At 46.3% G+C, this 18667-nt stretch overlaps 1 protein-coding gene across 1 annotated transcript in view; it reads left to right on the forward strand.

Annotated features, from left to right (window-relative positions):
- The window catches only part of WDR93 (WD repeat domain 93), a 640373-nt gene that overhangs the window by 483437 nt on the left and 138269 nt on the right, over nucleotides 1-18667 (forward strand). The window contains exon 10 of the mRNA XM_069624316.1: nucleotides 9349-9419. Within this exon, the coding sequence (XP_069480417.1) occupies nucleotides 9349-9419 (71 nt within the window). The remainder of the gene's footprint in view (nucleotides 1-9348; nucleotides 9420-18667) is intronic.

The following is an 18667-nucleotide window of genomic DNA, read 5'->3' on the forward strand; positions in this document are numbered from 1 at the left end:
CAAAGAAAACGAGCAAGCATACAAACTAGGGTTAGTGATTAAATATTGGGATACTACAAACCTGTGACCTTTTCACTCTAAGAGCAACACACTTTAGATTACTTAAAAAGGTTTATTGAAAGCTCAGATTATATGGGGTAGGATTATTCATTCCAAATAGACGCAGTGCTTAGTGTTGGAGACTACATTCTATCCACCATTGATTGGGTCGATTTTGAATTGGTCTTGGAGCCGGGGTGGCTAAAAATGGGAGGATGTCGATGGAATGAGGGAGATAGAAGTCACGTTGGGCAGAGTCAATAGTAGAGGAATAGTTTTGAAGAGCACTGTGATAGAACTGGAGGAGTGTCTAGACCTTTGCCAAGTGCAAAGCCTTTTTCACATTGTTGTTTTCAGGGTGCAGATCAGAGGTGTAATCCAGGGTCGTAGAGGGGAGAATTTAGGAGTGAGTGTAGTAAGAGGATTTTGAGAGGAAAAGGGAGCATAAAGAGCAGTGCTAAATGTACTGAAAGCCTCTTCAGTGGATGGAAAGGTGTGGTTAGCTCAGGAGGGGAGAGAGTGCTGTAGGTCAGAGAGGTAGTCAGGGAGTTTGGAGGAATGGAAACTTGTGCTTAGTAATAGTTGTAGTAGATGGAGAGGGTGAGGTAAAAGCAGGAGTGAGGATTGATGCAAAGAAGATAGTGATCGGAAGAAGGTGCAGCAGAGATATTAGAGGCGGAGAGTTGAAAGGAGATGTGAATGAGGTCAAGAGAGTTTCCATTTGAATGGGTGGGAAGAGAGTGAATAGAAGCGAGTGATTGGTGATGTAGAAGAGAGTTTAAGTCAGTGGGTAGAGCAGGAGAGAGAGAGGACAGGTTGAAGTAACCAATGACAATGAGGTGGTGATGGAGAGAGTCAATCAGTTGAAAGATGTGGTTGAAGAATTGACCTATGGGACCAAACGGCTGGTAGTGAGAGATAATATATATGCCATAGGGGGCGGTGATTGTGGAGATAGTGTATTTGAATGAGAGAGAATTAGCAGGAGATGGGATAGGAGAAATAGGAAGTTTGGGAGATGAAACCAGTCCTACTCCAGCACTCCTCCCAGTGGGGCGGGGAGAGGGTGTGAAGGTGCAGGCAGGGCCATGAAGGGCAGCACGTGTTGCAGAGTCAGAGGGACAGATCCAGGTTTCAGTAAGGGTAATAGGGTCAAGAGAAGGAGAATGGGAAAGGAAGAAATCGGAGGTAAAGGTGGTTTTACTGCAGACAGACTGTGCATTCCAAAGAGTAATAGAAAGAGAGTGAGATGTGGAAGCATAGAAACATTGAGTCTGAGAAACAGAAAGGCGTTGAGGGTAGATGCGATAAGAGGAGGTGTAATAGAAGTTAGGGTTTGGAGAAGGATTTGTGAATAGGAAGAATATGGGAGCGAGAAGAGAGGTGGTGTCAAGGAGAAATATGATAGGGATGGGGAAGGAGTTGAGATGGTTCTGAACGGCAGCGAGTGAAGAGAGAAGTATAAGGGAAAGGAAGAGATGGCATGAGAAGTGCATGGCAAGGGTGCAGCTGAGAATAGACAAATACAGGACTTATCAGCACGTAGCAAAACACAGCCAAGATTCATAGGCTAAGAGGCAAAGAGACTGGTCAACGGATGGTCTTCAGCCTTCACTGTTCCACTCTTAACTGGGACACCCATGGCTGGATGCCCAAGGGAGTTCAGAAGGGATGACACACACATTGCCTTTTCTGTAGAACAGATGTCTTGGGGTGGTCTTGGCTGTTGGCTGGGTGTGCTTCCTGGCCCCGTACAAGAAAATATGTGCCCTCTTGTTTTTCTCGATTCACTGTCAGTTGTCAGATTGATGTCTGTTGCTTGTTTGTGTCATCAATTAATTTATTGCCAAGCAGAACATGTTTATAAAGCTTGTAGTAAAGAAAATGCTTATGAATGACTGTGTTAACCAAATCAACAATCTCACTGAGTGTTACCAGTGTTGGTGTAGTACAAGAAATGTAAGCTTTCCTTTGGCAATGGGCAGCAGGCAAGCGCCACCATGTGTTAAGCACATTTGGCAGTTAAGTATAAGGATTTTGATTTAGTTATATTAATATTGTATAGTTGTATGGATCAACATCTCGCAACAAAGCCTCAAGGCACCCGGCAATATGCTGAAGGCTAGAGAAAAACTGTATACTTGAGAGGAGAACAGAGTGTTCATCATTCTACTACAGTGGAGAAGGTTGCTGGAGACCTAACAAGGTTGTAGGGGAGAAGTTCAGAGAATGACAAACCTTGCTGCAAATCTTTTCCCTCCGATAGAAGTGGATTTAAAAGAAGAATTGGCAATGGGGTTCCTGCTGAATGGCTAAAAGAATTTTGAGTGGGTAGGCGTCTTTCGGGGGAGATGAGATATGGTAGGCACATTACGGTATTTTCATCTTGTTCTTTATGGTACAAGATCTTTCCATTTGCATCTTTCCCTTATAGTGAGGTAATGGAAGGCTTTTTTTGAATGGCGATTGTAGTCTCGCTTATCTGAATTTGTTGTTAGCTAGGCCTCATTGATTTTCAACGTGCTTGGAGAGGGGGCTTGGAGAGGGGGTTTGGAGCCTTCAAGGAGAGTATTACAACTGTACAGTCATAAAATGTTGAGAATTATCCGATGAAAATAAAATGGGCACTAGTATGTAATACTATCAACTAAAAAAAAAAAAAAAAAGGAAATGGGGTCTTTGTAGTGAAGTGCCATCCAAGCTACTCTTCTTCATTCAAGCAAGTTTGAACTTGGGCAAATCACTTGAGCAACTTGTGCTTCAGTGTCTTTGTTAGGAAGTATTTGTTCTTTCTGCACCTTTGCCATCTCATGCACTGAAGCCCCCAGCATATCGGCTGACAGTTGGTGGGATTCTGCACTGATGTTAGTAAGGCCTTTTTAACCTCACCCACTTCACTCATTGGGTTTTGGGGAATTGGTGAGACCTTTAGGCCATCAGTGCAGGGGAACACTTTCCCCATTAAAGTGTGGGCCAGCCCACCTATCAGTGGACCTGCAACATTCAAGCTCTTATTGGCTGTGCAATCACAGAGAGCCAGTTCAGGTACAGCCATGACATTACTCAAATTTGAAATGTGCATTGGGGATGTCTGCAGCCCAAACCAGCTCCAGAAGATATGGGGCTTAGAGAGCAAGGTTAGCCATTTTATTGCTTTAGTGGTAAAATGGCCCCCAACGCAAGGTAAAAAAGAAGAGGTGCAGAGGAGTCCACCCATCCCGCAAGCATCCCTGGGCTACAATGTGTATGGGAAGAAACCAACTTCCCTATAAACAGTAGTGCAGGGGGACCTAGTTTCTCCTATCTTCGCCTATCCCCTATCTCAACCCCCACTGTTACCCCCAGCCTTCCCCATTCTACCACCCTGTCCCCCCACATTACACACATACCCCCAGCTTCTATTCACCCTCATACCTTTCAAACATATCCCCACCATGCTTTCCCCTAACACCAGCCACATCCACACCTTCCAGTCATACCATCGCCATGCCTTCCCCCACCCGCTCCCCTGTCCCTCTTCTTATCTTGTATGTTGGGGTCCCTTCTCATCACTAAGTTGTCGACCAGTTGGATGGGCTGACCTGTCTAAGGGGTCTATCTGTCCAAACTGGTGACTACTTTCAGACAAACCTTTTGTAATTTTAAGTGTAGTAGACCTATTACCCTCAAATCGTTCAATAACCTGCTGACCTGGTGTAAACCTTTAAAAATAGCAAAACCTCTGTTTTTCCATTTGGCCTCTGCATTCTTCCGCAGTTTGCAAAATGCTTTACTGTCAGGCCAACTTCCTCTTCCCGCACTGTTCCGCGACCCCCCAGTAGTGATAGTCCACATGGGCATCTGTGAGCCGCAGGGCGACTGTCACCAAAGTGCCTGAAATTATTCTGCCAGGCACCTTGCGGGCAGCACGCACTTCTCTTTTGGATCATAAACAAAAGTCATCCATGCATGTCATCAGTGCTTTAACATTTATTCTAGCAAATTGTATATTTGCCAAGGTGGTGTGGAAACGTCTTTGGACCTGGGTCGAGACTAGAAGCCAGCTGAATCATCTGCAAGCAGACTTTCAGGCAGGCATGAGCACCATAGACTAAAGTTTTCGGCTGTACATGATCATACAAAAGCACATAGTAGTAACAAGGACTAAGTTGTACGTGGTGTTCATTGACCTAAAGATAGCATTCAACAGTGTGCCAAGAGGCTTACTGTGGGACGTACTATGGACCAAAAACATTCCTGAAAACCTTCTCAAGTCCGTTACAGCTCCTCTATACTAACAACACTTCAGTGGTCTGCTAGAGTCTGGCAGGGGGATGCTACAAAGCCTTTGGCAGTATCAAGGGGAGTCTGTCAAGGCTGTGTCCTGGCGCCCTTGCTGTTTTACTTATAGATATACTTGATCATTGGCCAGCTCCTTGAGATCTCTTCCGACCCCTCGCCGCTGGGCAATGATCGAGTTGCCACCCTCTTCTTTTCGAATGACAGTCTTGCTGTCCACAAACCCCTCAGGGTTGCGTGTGGCTTTATCTTGCTGTTCAAAAAGAGCGATGATTTTGGACTAGAGATCAACACAAGTAAGACCAAGTGTATGGTCTTTAGCCCACAAAACTCCAAATGTAAAGCCTTGAATCTAAGTCTGGCGTTACCATGTTTGAACAAGTTCCTTGGTATGATTACCTGGGCATATGTTTTGCAAGTAGCGCAACCTGGGCTAACCAACTGTTAAAGGCTAAGGCTACCTTAAAAAAGAATAGTGGTGGCCTGAAGAACTTTTGTTTTAAGCATGGTGATAGTGCAACCAAACCAGCATTTGAAATCTACCTGGCACAGGCGAAGGCAGCTGCCGTGAAGGCGTCAGAAATTTGGGCACATGAAAACACTGCCTCTTTATTTGTAATTGAAAGCAAATACCCCAAAAGCACCATTTTGTTGCGGCAAAGTGCCCCAAGCGTAGCACTACGAATGGAGTGTGGTCTGGGCTTTATTGACGAGGAGGCAGGGGTCAGACTGGTGTATTATTGGCTACGGTTATGGGGCAATCTGGTATTAGACAAATATTGGGAGGCCCTTGAACATGTGTTATCATTGGGAGGCTGGCACAAAATTGAATGGTTCTTGCATGTACAAAATGGCTTGTGAGACTGGGGATAAGCATGTATTGGGAAGACCCAACATCAGACACGGGGGATGCCAAATCCAGAGCAAAGATGCCTACCTGAGCTATAAAGGAAACAGGATGACCGCTATGTGCTCTGCCCTGGCTCGCGGACCCGAATATTTGAATTACAAGTGTGTGCCAGGATATGAAGAATACCTTGATGTAATCATGCCGCCTTATGCACAAGCACTGTACATCAGATTTCGAATGGGCTGTCTGCCGGTTAGGTCTTAGACTTGCCACTGGGATAGGATGCCGGGTGCAAGCTGCCTGATCTATGGCTGCCCTTAAACGAAAGTGCAGAGCAGCAGAACGGAAATAGGGATCTTCAGATGCACCATCTGACAAACTGGCCTGCCACCTTCTTCAAAGGCAATATAGACTCTGCATCCGCTCCAAAAGAGCCTATATTCAAGCCTGCATTTCGGCGGCATCTAACACCGCTGAACTCTTCAAAGTCTGCAAGGAACTGGCTAATCCTATTGCAGCCTCTTCCTCTACTGCACCCACCCAGACCCTTTGCTCGGCCCTGGCTATTCATTTCACTCCCAAAACACAGAACATCCTGTCCTCTCTCTCCCCGCCCCTTCGCCTGCACCCACATCTCTTGGGCCCTCTTCGGCCACCTCCCCCCCTCTTCTTTCCTCCCTCACCCCTGTCACTCCTGAGGAGTTCACTAGACAAGTCTGGTCCATGAAAACCTCTACCAAACAGGTTAACCCATGTCCTCCTAAAACCATGAAGGACAAAATTGATTCTCTTGCTCCAGCCTTGGCCGACCTCTGCAACCTTTCTTTCGCCACTGGAGTTTTCCCCACTCACTTCTCTCAAGCATTCCCGTGTGCACCGTCTGCTTAAAAAACTCTCTGCTGACCGTTCTATTCCTCCAAACTATCGCCCTATCTCTATCATTCCTTTCCTGGGCAAACTCTTGGAGAAGTTGCCTATCGCTCAGCTTACCTTCCCCACTGAATATGTTGGTTGTCTCCATGACCATCAGTCTGGAATTAGAGCATCCAGAGGCACAGAAACTGGTGAAGACCTGCTCTGAAATCTTGACTCTAACTCTCCTTCTGTCCTCATTCTTCACGACGTCTCTTCTGCCTTCGATATGGTAAACCAAAACATCCTGATCTCCCGTCTCTGTGATATCCTGGGCATCACAGATCAGGCCCTGGCGTGGCTTGGCTCCTTTCTCTCTGACCGTCTGTCCCAGGTGGAACTTGGGTCCTTTCTCTCCTCTATCAGTCTCTCTAGTTGTGGTCCCAGGGATCTAACCTATCCCCCTGCTTCTTCAGTGGTAAATGGACCCTCTGACCCACATGATCTCTTTTTTCACCTCTAACTTTTAGTGTTATGCGGATGACAACACAACTCTCTTTCATGTTACCCTCGGCCTCTTCCTCCTCCTCGCTCATTCCTGACTGTCTGTCCTCAATTCTGTCTTGGTGTGCTGCTAACGATCTCTGCTTCACTGCTAGTAAGACAGATATTGTCCTCATTGGGACCCCTGCTCCCGCTTTCCCACTTTCACTCTGGCCGGCATCCCTTGGCCCTGCGCCCCCACTTGCCAGTGAGGCAAAATATCTGGGGGTCATCTTCGACTCGACTCTCATCTTCTCACATCTCCAAAAAGTCCCACTAACAGCTTCATTTCCTTAGAGGTATTCTACCTTTTCTCACTTTCCCCAAAAGGTTCACCGTCTCCAGAGCCCTGGTTCTCACTAAGCTAGACTACTGCAACAGCCTACATTTTCCTATTTCTACTCTCCGTTCGCTACAGCTCATCCAGAACAGAACCGCAAGACTTAACGTTATCAAGTTCCGGGACCCCATCTCTCTGGCACTGAAATGCCTCCACTGGCTCCCCGTGGCTGCAAGGATCAAGTTCAAAACCCTCTGCATAATCCCCAAGGCTTTCTGGGGCCGTGGAGCCAGCACGATCTACAACGCTCTCTTCCTAATTACTCTCCCTCTAGAGCCCTCCGCTCATCCTTTAACTCCTTGCGGTGTGAGCCGCTTTCGCAAACAGAGATTCGGGGGTAGATCTTTATCCTTTGCAGACAGAACCCTATGGAACAGCCTTCCTGCCTCCCTCCATCTTGAGCCAGACCTCCTTAAGTTTCGGAAACTGCTCACGACCTTCTTCTTCTCTTCTTCTCCCCTGCTAACCTCTTTCATTTCTCTCCTGATTCCCCCCCTCCTTCTCTCCCTACCTCTGTTCAGTTTTTTCTGACTGGTGGACTGGTGCACCTGCAGAGTCCCACAGGTCCCAGGCTCCCCAACCAGTCTTTGCACTTGCCTCAGGGCCTCTGCACAACTGCACGTTCAGTATACGTTCCATGAATGGGGTACCTCTCTGCACTTTAACCCAGAGGGGAACCCATAGGAGTAACCTCTCTGCACTTAACCCTGGGCCCTGCTGACTGGGCGCACCCGTTCCCCCTCGTCCCCCTCCCTCGCACTGCTGTCTGCACTCTTGCATGTGACCTGTATGTACTAGGCCTTGACATTTTTTTTTCTGTCCCCCTTTGTCTCCCCTCCCTAGCTTGGTTGCGCCTGAAACACCTCATACACTTGCACTTGGAGAAATGCCATCAGGTCTAGTACGCTAGTTATTTTCCTGTTAGATCATTCGCAAAGTTTAAGGCCTAAGAATGACTACTGTATTCCCTTGCTCCCTTCCCGCCTTGAAGCGCTTTGAAGCACTTCACTTGTGTAAGCGCTGTACAAATAAACAATTGCAATTGGGTAGGTAAATTACCAAACACGCCCATAATATGTGTTTCTCCTCACATCCTGTCTCCATCCTATCTGTATTCCACTGCAAGAGTTCTGGCTTACATCTAGTAGGTACAACTAAAAAAGGATGCATAAAAGTCTCTGAATCAATCATAACCACTGGCCCCGCCGCTAATGTGAGCAGCCCTGCCCAAACTGCTAGACTGCAAGGCCTACAAATGCTTGTGATTGCTTTGGTTAAAGTGCAGAGGGTACATGGCCTTGCAATTGAGACTGAACTGCACCTTTTGATGGCAGAACCAAGAGTAATTTGCTAATGGTGTGTCCCTGTAATGGCAGATGTACTAAAGAATTATGGCATGGAATGTTGTGCAGAACAATAATGGCGGTAATGTTTAATTTAATGCCTTGCATCTATCACTTTTTGATTTTACTACTATCCCTTCAAGGATTACATTTTTGTTCCTACCAACCTTACTTTTTCACATATCTTCAGAACACCCAAATGCACTTTACATGGCTTCTTTCAAGTTTGGTACCTGCAGCGGCGCCGACCACTCCACCCCTGCAGCGGCGCCGACCACTCCACCCCCGCAGCAGGCAGTCTCTTGAAAATAATGTGTCTTGATCAATATCTGTTTGGCGTGGAGGAACTGATCAGGAGATGAATTATCCCTCTTTATGCCCGTCCTCCCCAAACTGATTAAAAAGCCAATGCAGCATGCCGTGTGTGCGTTCGATTACTGCCATGGCTAGTGAGGGTCTTGTGTGAGCCCTGTCAGTGCCACGGCTCACTGACACTTTTTGGAGACTGCCGGGCTCAGCACCTGCTAGCCCCAGTACTCTTAAAGCTCTGCATATCATAACCTTAATTGACCCCACATTCTACTGGAAAAGAGCTGCCTGTACATGCTTACCAGCCAGGCGCCCTTTAATATTTATCTTGTACATGCTTACCTTCCTGACCTCTGTCCCTCTGAGTATATGTGTTTCTTCCACATCAATAAACGGGTGTTGTTAAAGGCTGTCATGAATATAAAAGTATACAAAATTATCGACTCAACGGTATCCAGTCATATTTTCTAATACATATTTTAGAAACACCATTATGTCAAACATTTTGCTGAATAGTTTTTTTTTTTTTATATATATTTTTTTATTTTATGTTATTTTTTTTGGTTTGGTAAGTAAAAAAAGGTGTTAAAAAAAAACAGGGGTTTGGGGGCGGATCCCCCCATTTTAAACATACAATTAAAAAAATAAATCTAATTTTTTTTTGGGCAAACTTGCGTCGACATAATGGCATTCGAAAATATCACTATAAACCAGACTCAACATGTGCTTCGTGCTTGAGGAATGATGTTCCAATGTTTTAGCGTACAGTTTTAATGTTTGTATTTATTTTTCAGCAGTGCAGGGTTTCACTTTCTTCTGCCTTGCAAAGTGCTACAGACAGGAAGTGAAAGCAAACCTGAGACAGGTGAGCAAATATTTGGGAACTGCCTTTCTGAGTCCCTGTGTTTTGATGTAAAGGCTAGAGGCATTAACGTTCAAGAGAGGCGCTTTACTGAACGGGTTGGACCCTGCTTTTCGATTGTCATTATTTCAGTTGCTTACTATTCGTACCAAGATGTTGACCAACCTATCGTGTAAAAAGATGGCTAATAACTTAGATAATTCTTCAGAATGTTCAATCGGATATAAACTAGATTTAACAGTACATTTCAGTCGCCTATTTATTTTTGTGAGATGTTTTCTGCAGTGTCATAGGTTCTCATTGCAATCAGAGTTTTGCTGACAGATAATCTTTAATGTAATGTTCATTTTGTAAGACAGTTTGGGAAGCGTGTAGGCAACGCCATTTTCAATCTATCAGACATACAATAACCAAGATGGAAAACAAATCTACTAGAAAAGGGTCTGTCTTTTGTACCAGCTACAAAAGCACAGCTTTCTGAAACCGAGATCAAATTAAAAAGGTTTTTCAGGAATATGAGACCAAAATACTTTTTCGAAGCGCAATCTCAATGTCACTTGGCCTAGTAAGATCGTTGTCTCTGGGCCTCATTACAACTCTGGCGGTAGCTGTGCCGGTAAAACCGGCAGGCTGTAGCCTGAGTTGTGATTTTTTTTTCCAGCGCCTGGCTCCACGGAAACACTGGGGGATTACGACCCCGGTGTTCCTGGAATTCAGGCGCTGGAAAAATGTAAATCCCCATTCGAGTGGATTGCGTCCTCCAACGTATTCCTCATCTTAGATGTATTCCATCCAGCTTTGCTGCTCTTCGGAAATTTTTTCGCCAGAGGGTGGCGTGCGTCGATGTCGAGTCGATAGTTCCTCGAGGGCCTCCGTCGAGGGTGACATCATCGGGTGTATAAGTAGCATGCGCGGCGCCCGTTGGCCTCAGTTCTGTTTTTCCGCAGTACGTTGCTTCAGACATTCGGTGCGCCTCGAGTTCTGTCAGGAAATATAATATTACGAGAAGACATAATGTCCTCGTCATCGACGCCGACCACGACCCCGAGATCAGGTTTTAAGAAATGCAAGTTATGCGGCTCAAAAATGTCAATCACGGCCCCGCACCGCGAGTGTTTGTGGTGTCTCGGGGAAGGCCACGACATGGAGGCCTGTTCGAAGTGTCAGGCGATGACGGGAAAGGCCTTGCGAGAAAGGAGAGGAAAGCTACAGGTAGGTCTGAAGGATTGGAAAGCCTCTAGCTTTGAGTGGAGACCTCATGGGGAAAAATCTCCTCGATGCGAAAGGCATAGATCCAGATCTCGAAGCGACTCTCATCGCTCGTCGTCTTCGTCAAAAAAGTCGAAAAAAATACACCATAGATCTCCCTCCACCTCGTCGTCAGACGAGTCTCCGAAATTGAAATGCCCCACAAAACATTCGTCTTCCGAAGAGTGGGAAGCATTTAGGGTCAAAATGATGGAGGTGTTTGAGAAAGCGAAGCCTCGGTCCGCGCCTTCTTCGGAAGCCGGCCGGGAGTGTCATCGCTCCGACACTCGCGCGCCCTCGAGCCCGGGTGATCGTAAAAGGAAGGATAGAGAACCTTCCAGGATGCTGAGCGAAAAACGCTCGAGTCGAGTCGACCGCCGTCGACGCCGTTATCGACATCGACGCCGAAACCTTCGGCGCCAAAGGCTCCAACCAAGCCAGGGCAGCTAGAAAAGGAGAAGGAGAAAACTGCAAGACATGTATCTTCTTCAAAATCTAGTATTACACCTCCTCCTCCTCCTCCTCTCCCAGAGAAGGTTTTCAAGCCTCTCCCTAGGAAGGAGTTTTTCAAATCCTTGACCTCAATTTTTGAGGTTCAGGAGAGATCCGAAGAGGAAGATGTACCTTTTGGGTTGGAATGTGGCACCCAAAATGTCCCAGAATGCTTAATATCGGAAGAAAGCAGAATGAAGGATTTGGTGGAGTCCTTGCATAATGTAAGTGGCATTGATACCTCTCCTGAGAATGATTTTGGTAGACGAGATCTAGGAGAGCATGCCAGTCCATCTTATCGTCAATTAATGACAAAGGTGGTAGACTACTGGGGATGGGCTAAACCAACAGCCCAATTCATCCAGGACGATTTGACAGACATATTGGATCATGGTTCCACTGAAGACCCAGTTTTACCTTTTCATGTAGCCTTACAAAACAGGGTGGCCAAGAATTGGGAAACTCCGCATTCTATTCCTCCGGTGAATAAATCCCTAACATCAAAATACCGCCCAGCCAGTAGCGACCCCGGCTATCTGTGAAAACATCCAACTCCCGAGAGTTTGGTCATACAGGCAACCACAGCTTCCAACAAACTTGCGTACCCGTCTATCCCTCCAGACAGGGACGATAAGTGTGTGGATGTTTGGGCACGGAAGGTATTTTCAGCCGGGAGCATGGCATTAAAATCTGCCAACTCCACGTGTGCCTTGGCAAAATGTTCGTACACTCAGTGGAGTGCATCGCAATGGCGGCCGAGCACATACCAGAAGGGGAAGAAAGGGAAGGTTTCCTAGCCATCGTTAGAGATGGAAAGGAGGCCATGCAGGAATCCCTTCAATCTGGATTGGACACTGCAGATAGTGTAAGCAGGTCCATGGCCACTAGCACGGTAATGCGCAGTTTTGTGTGGTTACGGAAGTCAGGTTTTGCACCGGACTTACAGAACCGCCTCCTGAACATGCCTTTTGACGGGTCTCACCTTTTTGGCAACAAGGCTGACGAGAGCCTTGAGAGGTTGCAGACCTCAAAAGCAGCAGCCAAATCTTTAGGAGCTGCTATTAGGCAACCTCAGCCTTTTCGTGTGCAAGGACAATCATGGAGGGGACGATCCTATCGTTATTATACCTCATACGGGAAGACGAGAGGAATGGCCAGTCAAAGCGGCCAAAGAAAAGCCACTCGTGGTGGACGAGGAAAACACGCTAAGCCAGCTCAAGCTGCAGCCTCTTTGCCATCAGCGGCTGCAACATCCGCCACAAAACCACTTTGAGGACTTGCACCACAAAACACCTGTAGGAGGCAGGCTGTCGCAGCATCTGCAAGAATGGCGAGCCATTACTTCAGATGTTTGGGCTCTAGAAATAATGCCCAAGGCTATTGCCTTCCTTTTCTAACGCAACCTCAAAGCAATCCACCAGGGAGACAACCGTTGAAGTTTCCAAATCCGCTCCTACAGCAGGAAGTTCTAACCCTGCTGGAGAAAGGTGCCATAGAACCAGTACCGGCAGAGGAGAAGAACAAGGGTTGGTACTCCCCGTATTTTTTTATCCCCAAAAAGGACGGAGGACTGAGACCCATCTTGGACTTAAGAAGCTGAACAAGTTCCTCAGGAAGGACAAGTTCAAGATGGTTACTCTTTCTCAGATCCTTCAGGCCCTTCAACTCCAGGACTGGTTGGTGTCATTGGACCTCCAGGATACTTATTTTCATGTGCCGATTCATCTCAAGCACAGAAAATACCTGAGGTTCGTTGTTGGCGACTTGCACTATCAGTTTCGAGTCCTGCCATTCGGGTTGACCTCCGCCCCGAGGGTCTTCACCAAGTTAATGGTAGTGGTGGCAGCGCACCTCAGGAGAGGGGGGATTCATGTCTACCCCTACCTGGACGACTGGCTGATCAGAACGCGCTCTGCCGAGCAAGCTTTGGATCATCTGAAAGTCACCTGTCACTTCCTCCACAAACTGGGCTTCTCCCTCAACTTAAAGAAGTCTCAAATGACACCTTCCCAACAGCTTCAATACATAGGAGCTGTATTAGACACATCCTTGGGAAAGAGCTCGCCTCCCAAGACGAGGGTTCGAGACATTCTTCAGATGGTTTCAAAATTCCAAAATGCCCAAAATCTCCAGGCTTACGACTTTCTACGGTTGCTCGGCCTCATGGCATCCTGCATTTTTCTGGTGCCAGAGGCACGCTTGAGGATGAGATCCCTTCAATGGGCCCTAAAGACTCAGTGGTCCCAGTTCTCGGGTCAAATGATGGATCTTCTTCAGATTCCGAACAAGGTCAGACAAGACCTTCTATGGTGGACCTGTGCAGAGAACATCTTAAAGGGAGAACCCTCTTGGCAACCATGGCCGGAGGTCACAGTAGTGACGGGCGCCTCACTCCTGGGGTGGGGGGCACATGCCAACGATTTGACAATAAATGGTCGCTGGTCTCCATCGGAGTCCAAACTACATATTAACCTTTTGGAGCTGAGGGCAATCAGACTAGCTCTGAAGGCCTTCCTGCCATCCGTCAGGGGAAAGAATGTCCTGATAATGACGGACAACACAGTGGCCATGCACTACCTAAACAAAAGAGGAGGTGTGGGGTCACTACCCCTGTGCGGAGAGGCAATGCAGCTCTGGTATTGGGCGAGTCAAGAGGGAATCTCTTTAACGGCAATTCATCTAGCCGGGGAAGAGAATATGACGGCAGATGCTCTGAGCAGGCAGAGCACGGTGTCCCACGAATGGAAATTGGCTCAGGAAGTCATTCAAGAGATCTTTGCCCTTTGGGGAACCCCTCAGGTAGACCTATTCGCAACCAGTACCAACCGAAAATGCGAAAGGTATTGCTCAAGGGAATTTCCCCTGAGAGGAGCCCTGGGGGACGCGTTCGTGGTGGAGTGGAATTTCCCACTATTGTACGTGTTCCCTCCGATTCCCGTCATTCCTCAAGTCTTCAGGAGGCTGAGACGCTTCGGGAACCGCATGATCCTAATTGCCCCGGATTGGGCCAGGAGAACGTGGTACCCGGACCTTCTAGACATGTCCATCTGTCCTCCAGTACGTCTTCCTCAGAGAGAGAGCCTTCTCTCTCAAATGGAAGGTCAGGTTCTCCACCCAGAGGTCAGAACACTCAACCTTCATGCTTGGTATCTGAAAGGCTGAGATACAGGGAATGGAACCTTCCAGATGATGTTATGGAGGTGTTGCTTTCGGCATGAAGGCCAGCAACAAAGTCTCTGTACCGTTGCCGTTGCAAAAAGTTTTGCAACTGGTGCAGGGAAAAGAATGTCGATCCTTTTCTATGTTCTATTCCGGAAGTACTATCTTTCCTTCTGACCCTAGCACATAGAGGTCTGAATATTGGAACAATAAAAGATTACCTTGCGGCGCTTTCCATCTTCAAGCGCTCATCGGAAGAATGCTCCTACTTCAAAATTCCTTTGATAACACAATTCATAAAAGGTCTCACTGATGTGTTTCCTCCTCACCCATTTCAAGTACCGATTTGGGATCTAAATTTGGTATTAAAATTCTTAATGTGTTGCCCTTGTGTGCCTATGCACACGTGTCCATTAAGATTATTAACATGGAAAACAGCATTTTTAGTTGCTCTAACATCAGCGAGAAGAGTGAGCGAATTGCAGGCACTATCTTCTGGGCCACCCTATACTGTGTTCCATAAGGACAGGGTTGTGTTGAGGGTTAAACCATCATTTTTAACAAAGGTAATATCTGATTTTCATTTAAATCAGAAAATTGTTTTACCCTCATTCTATCCTCCACCTCATCCTTCTAAGGAGGAAGAAAGACTACACAGACTGGACCCAAAAAGAGCTTTAAGCTTTTACATCTCTAGGCTTTCTAGACTTAGAGTGGACAACCAGTTGTTTATAGGCTACACTGGAAGACAGCTGGGTCAATCAGTAACAAAACAAACAATTTCGCGCTGGACCGTGCTTTGCATTTCAGAATGCTATGGACCAGCACAAAAAGACCCACCTGAAGGGTTAAGAGCAAATTCCACCAGAGGCATCGCCTCTTCCACAGCCCTTCAAAGAGGTGTCCCTATAAGGTCCATTTGCGAAGCAGCAACTTGGTCTTCGCTTCACACCTTCTCAAAATTCTATAACCTGGATGCTTCCCAGTCTAGGGAGCTAACTTTTGGAAAAGCAGTGCTTTACTCTGCCATCTAAGGGCAGTTTAAAAAAAAAATAAAAAAAATCTGACCCCTCCTCCAGAGGAACTATGCAAAATACTGCTTTGGGAGCCTATCTAAGATGAGGAATACGTTGGAGGACACAATCCACTCGAAGAACAAGTTACTTCTTACCTGGTAACGTTCTTTCGATTGGATTTTCCTCCAATGTATTCCTCCTCGCCCTCCCAACCTACCCCTCTGTAGATTTTTTCCTGGTTATTGCCATCTCAAATCTCGCAAGGCTGATACCTGTCTGCCGGCACAATCTACACAGTACAAGATCACAGATACAAAAGAGGGGAAAAACAGAACTGAGGCCAACGGGCGCCGCGCGTGCTACTTATACACCCGATGACGTCACCCTCGACGGAGGCCCTCGAGGGACTATTGACTCGACGACATCGACGCACGGCGCCCTCTGGCGAAAAAATTTCCGAAGAGCAGCAAAGCTGGATGCAACATCTAAGATGAGGAATACGTTGGAGGAACATCCAATCGAAAGAACGTTACCAGGTAAGAAGTAACTTGTTCTTCCCATTTGAGTCCCATATGACTCAATGGGAATGACGGAAGCACCGGCACCGTTAATAACGGTGCCGGTGCTTCCCGGAAAGTCTGCAGGCATGTGCCGTCCCACCCGCTCGGTCAGACCGGCAGGCGGGACGGCAGCCGCTCGCAGACTCAGAGTGTGCCGGTCTGGTAACAACGGTGCCGCAGGCTTACTGGCACCGTTGTTACTAGACAGGCATGCTCGTAATGAGGCACCCTGTCTTCCCTCTGTTCCCCTCCCTTGCCTTGTCGCGCCTTGAAACACTTGTGTAAAGGGCGCATTATGAATGCCATATCGTATCATAAGTGTACTTACCTTTACAACAGATTGAAACAGGCAACAGTCCGAGAGTGAATGACATCCCCATCGAAAATATGAATGGTTTGAAAGTACAATCCAGTTTCAACCCCTCGTACCACACTATGCCGCTGCCAGCAGGATTAACAGTATTTGAGAACAGAGTGACCCAAGAAGTCTGCAAGAACATCAGCAGTAATAATCGCTGCTGCAACAATCTTGGAAGAGGAGGGAGAAAGGCATTACATTCATTGAGCAGAAATGACAAGATCACCATACAACCGGCAGCCAGTGGGGGAGGCATAGTTATCCCGAATACCTCTGACTACGACGATGAATGCCTACGCTTCTTAGCAGATGCCACGGCATATGAGAAGCTGACAAGAGACTACAAGAGGAAATTGCCAGTTTAACAAAACATGCCGAAAATGATGGGTAGATATGCAGAGATGAGGTACGGTTCTTCAACAAAACGCATCCCAAAATACCAGCAGTTTACATACTATCGAAGTTACAGAAAAATTCCACTAACCCTCCTGACAGACTAATAGTATCAGCAATTGACTCTCTCCTTGACCCACTCTCACTCGACACAGATGTCTTTCTCAAACCTTTTGTGATTAAAATGCCTTCATACATCAAAGACACAACAGAGACCATCAAAACATTGAATGAAATTCAACTGGACGACCACATCATTCTGCCCACTCTGGATGTTGAGGCTTTATATACCGCTACCCCGCAGGATAAGTGGCTAAAAGCTTGGGCAGGTTTCCTGGAACAATGCACGGGAACACTCTCAGCACCGACCAACTTTATTTTGGAATGTGTAAGACTAGCTAGGTCGGAAAACTTTTTTCTATTTAAAAACTAACTGCATAGACAAAAAGAGGTGCGAGTATGGGGCCACTTTTGCCCCGGATGAAGCAAATCTTTTCATGGCACAATATGCAACTGACCACATATATGCAGAAACCAACTCTTATAAAAAACACATTTATGTCTGGCGAAGATACATCGACGACGTCCTTTTAATCTGGACAAGCGATGAGACAACTCTTCAGGGATTCTTCGAATGGTTGAACCTGCAGAATGCGAATATAAAATTCACCATCGAATGGGATCCTAAGTAAATCAATTTCCTAGACTTACATATATACAGGGGTGATCAGGAATTAAAAACAGAGCTGTATAGGAAGACAGAACGCAACCGTCTGTTGCACCATACAAGCTTCCATCTAAAGGGGCTGAAGCCAAACTTACCACATGGACAGTTTTTGCACGTGCGCAGAAACTGCACCGATAAAGAGAATTTTACTAAGCATGCAGATGGCCTACAAAAGAGATTCATAGAAAAGGATTACCCGAGGAAAAACAGTGAAACAAAACAAGAAAAGGGCAGCTAACACGTCCAGGGATATCTGCCTTACACCACAAAATAAAAAATGTGCAATACAGCCCTGTTAGTAACAAGATTCAGACCATAATTTACAAGAACTGGAACCTGATAAAAAAATAATGGGACATTATCTAAGAAGCACCTTTTTGCATTAAAAAAAACAAAATTCGTAGAGATACATTGGTAGAGTACAAAAATCACTAGAAAGGCTGTGGGGACCCCCTGCCCCCAGTAAAAGGCCACTATAAGTGTTCACATTGCGTAGCTTGCGAGTTCAGAGACTAAACATTATTTTGACCATTGTACTATCAAATGGACCTTAAATGCACACACCAACTGCAATAGCAATGGCGTTATACGTATCATAGAACGCCCCTGCCATCTTCTATTTGTGGGAAAGACCTTATGCCCCATCAAACAACGTATTTCGGAACACAGATCTTGTATAAGAAACCAAGTTGCAGGCAAACCCCTAGTCGAACATTATGTGAGAAAAAACCACACTGACAAAGAGTTGAGTTGGTGTATACTACAAATGATAACGCCCAATGGAAGCGGGAGGGATTTAGACAAGACGCTGTGTAGATACAGCATTGGATATATAGACTTGACTCGGCCAACACAGGTTTAAATGTCTCAGTAGAATGGAACACTTGGGTCAGTTAATGAACCTGTGACAGTGCATAACCATCACAGCACAGACATTTTAATAGTGTATCCACATGGTAACACAGTACATGTATAGAATTCACCAAGGGTAACCATCACTCACCCCAAAATATAAGATAAAATTGTGTGGTCAATATATGTGCCAGCAGGATGGCATATAAACATGCCTGTTGGAATCCCCCCTAATGTATTAAGTGATAGATACACCTATAAGACGGACAGTGTCGAACAGACATTCTGGTACATATGAAAAATCCCTTTATGAATGCAAATGCTTATATTGTGTCAAGCCTGGGGACTCTCTGGTAAACAAGGACACAGAGGCTTTTTGACAAATGGAAATGTGAATGTATTAAGATTTCAATGATGTGATAAACTGTTTTTGTACATTGTGTTAA

The sequence above is a fragment of the Ambystoma mexicanum genome, chromosome 11, assembly GCF_040938575.1.
Source record: "Ambystoma mexicanum isolate Mex_15411 chromosome 11, UKY_AmexF1_1, whole genome shotgun sequence".
In the NCBI taxonomy this organism is placed as follows: domain Eukaryota; kingdom Metazoa; phylum Chordata; class Amphibia; order Caudata; family Ambystomatidae; genus Ambystoma; species Ambystoma mexicanum.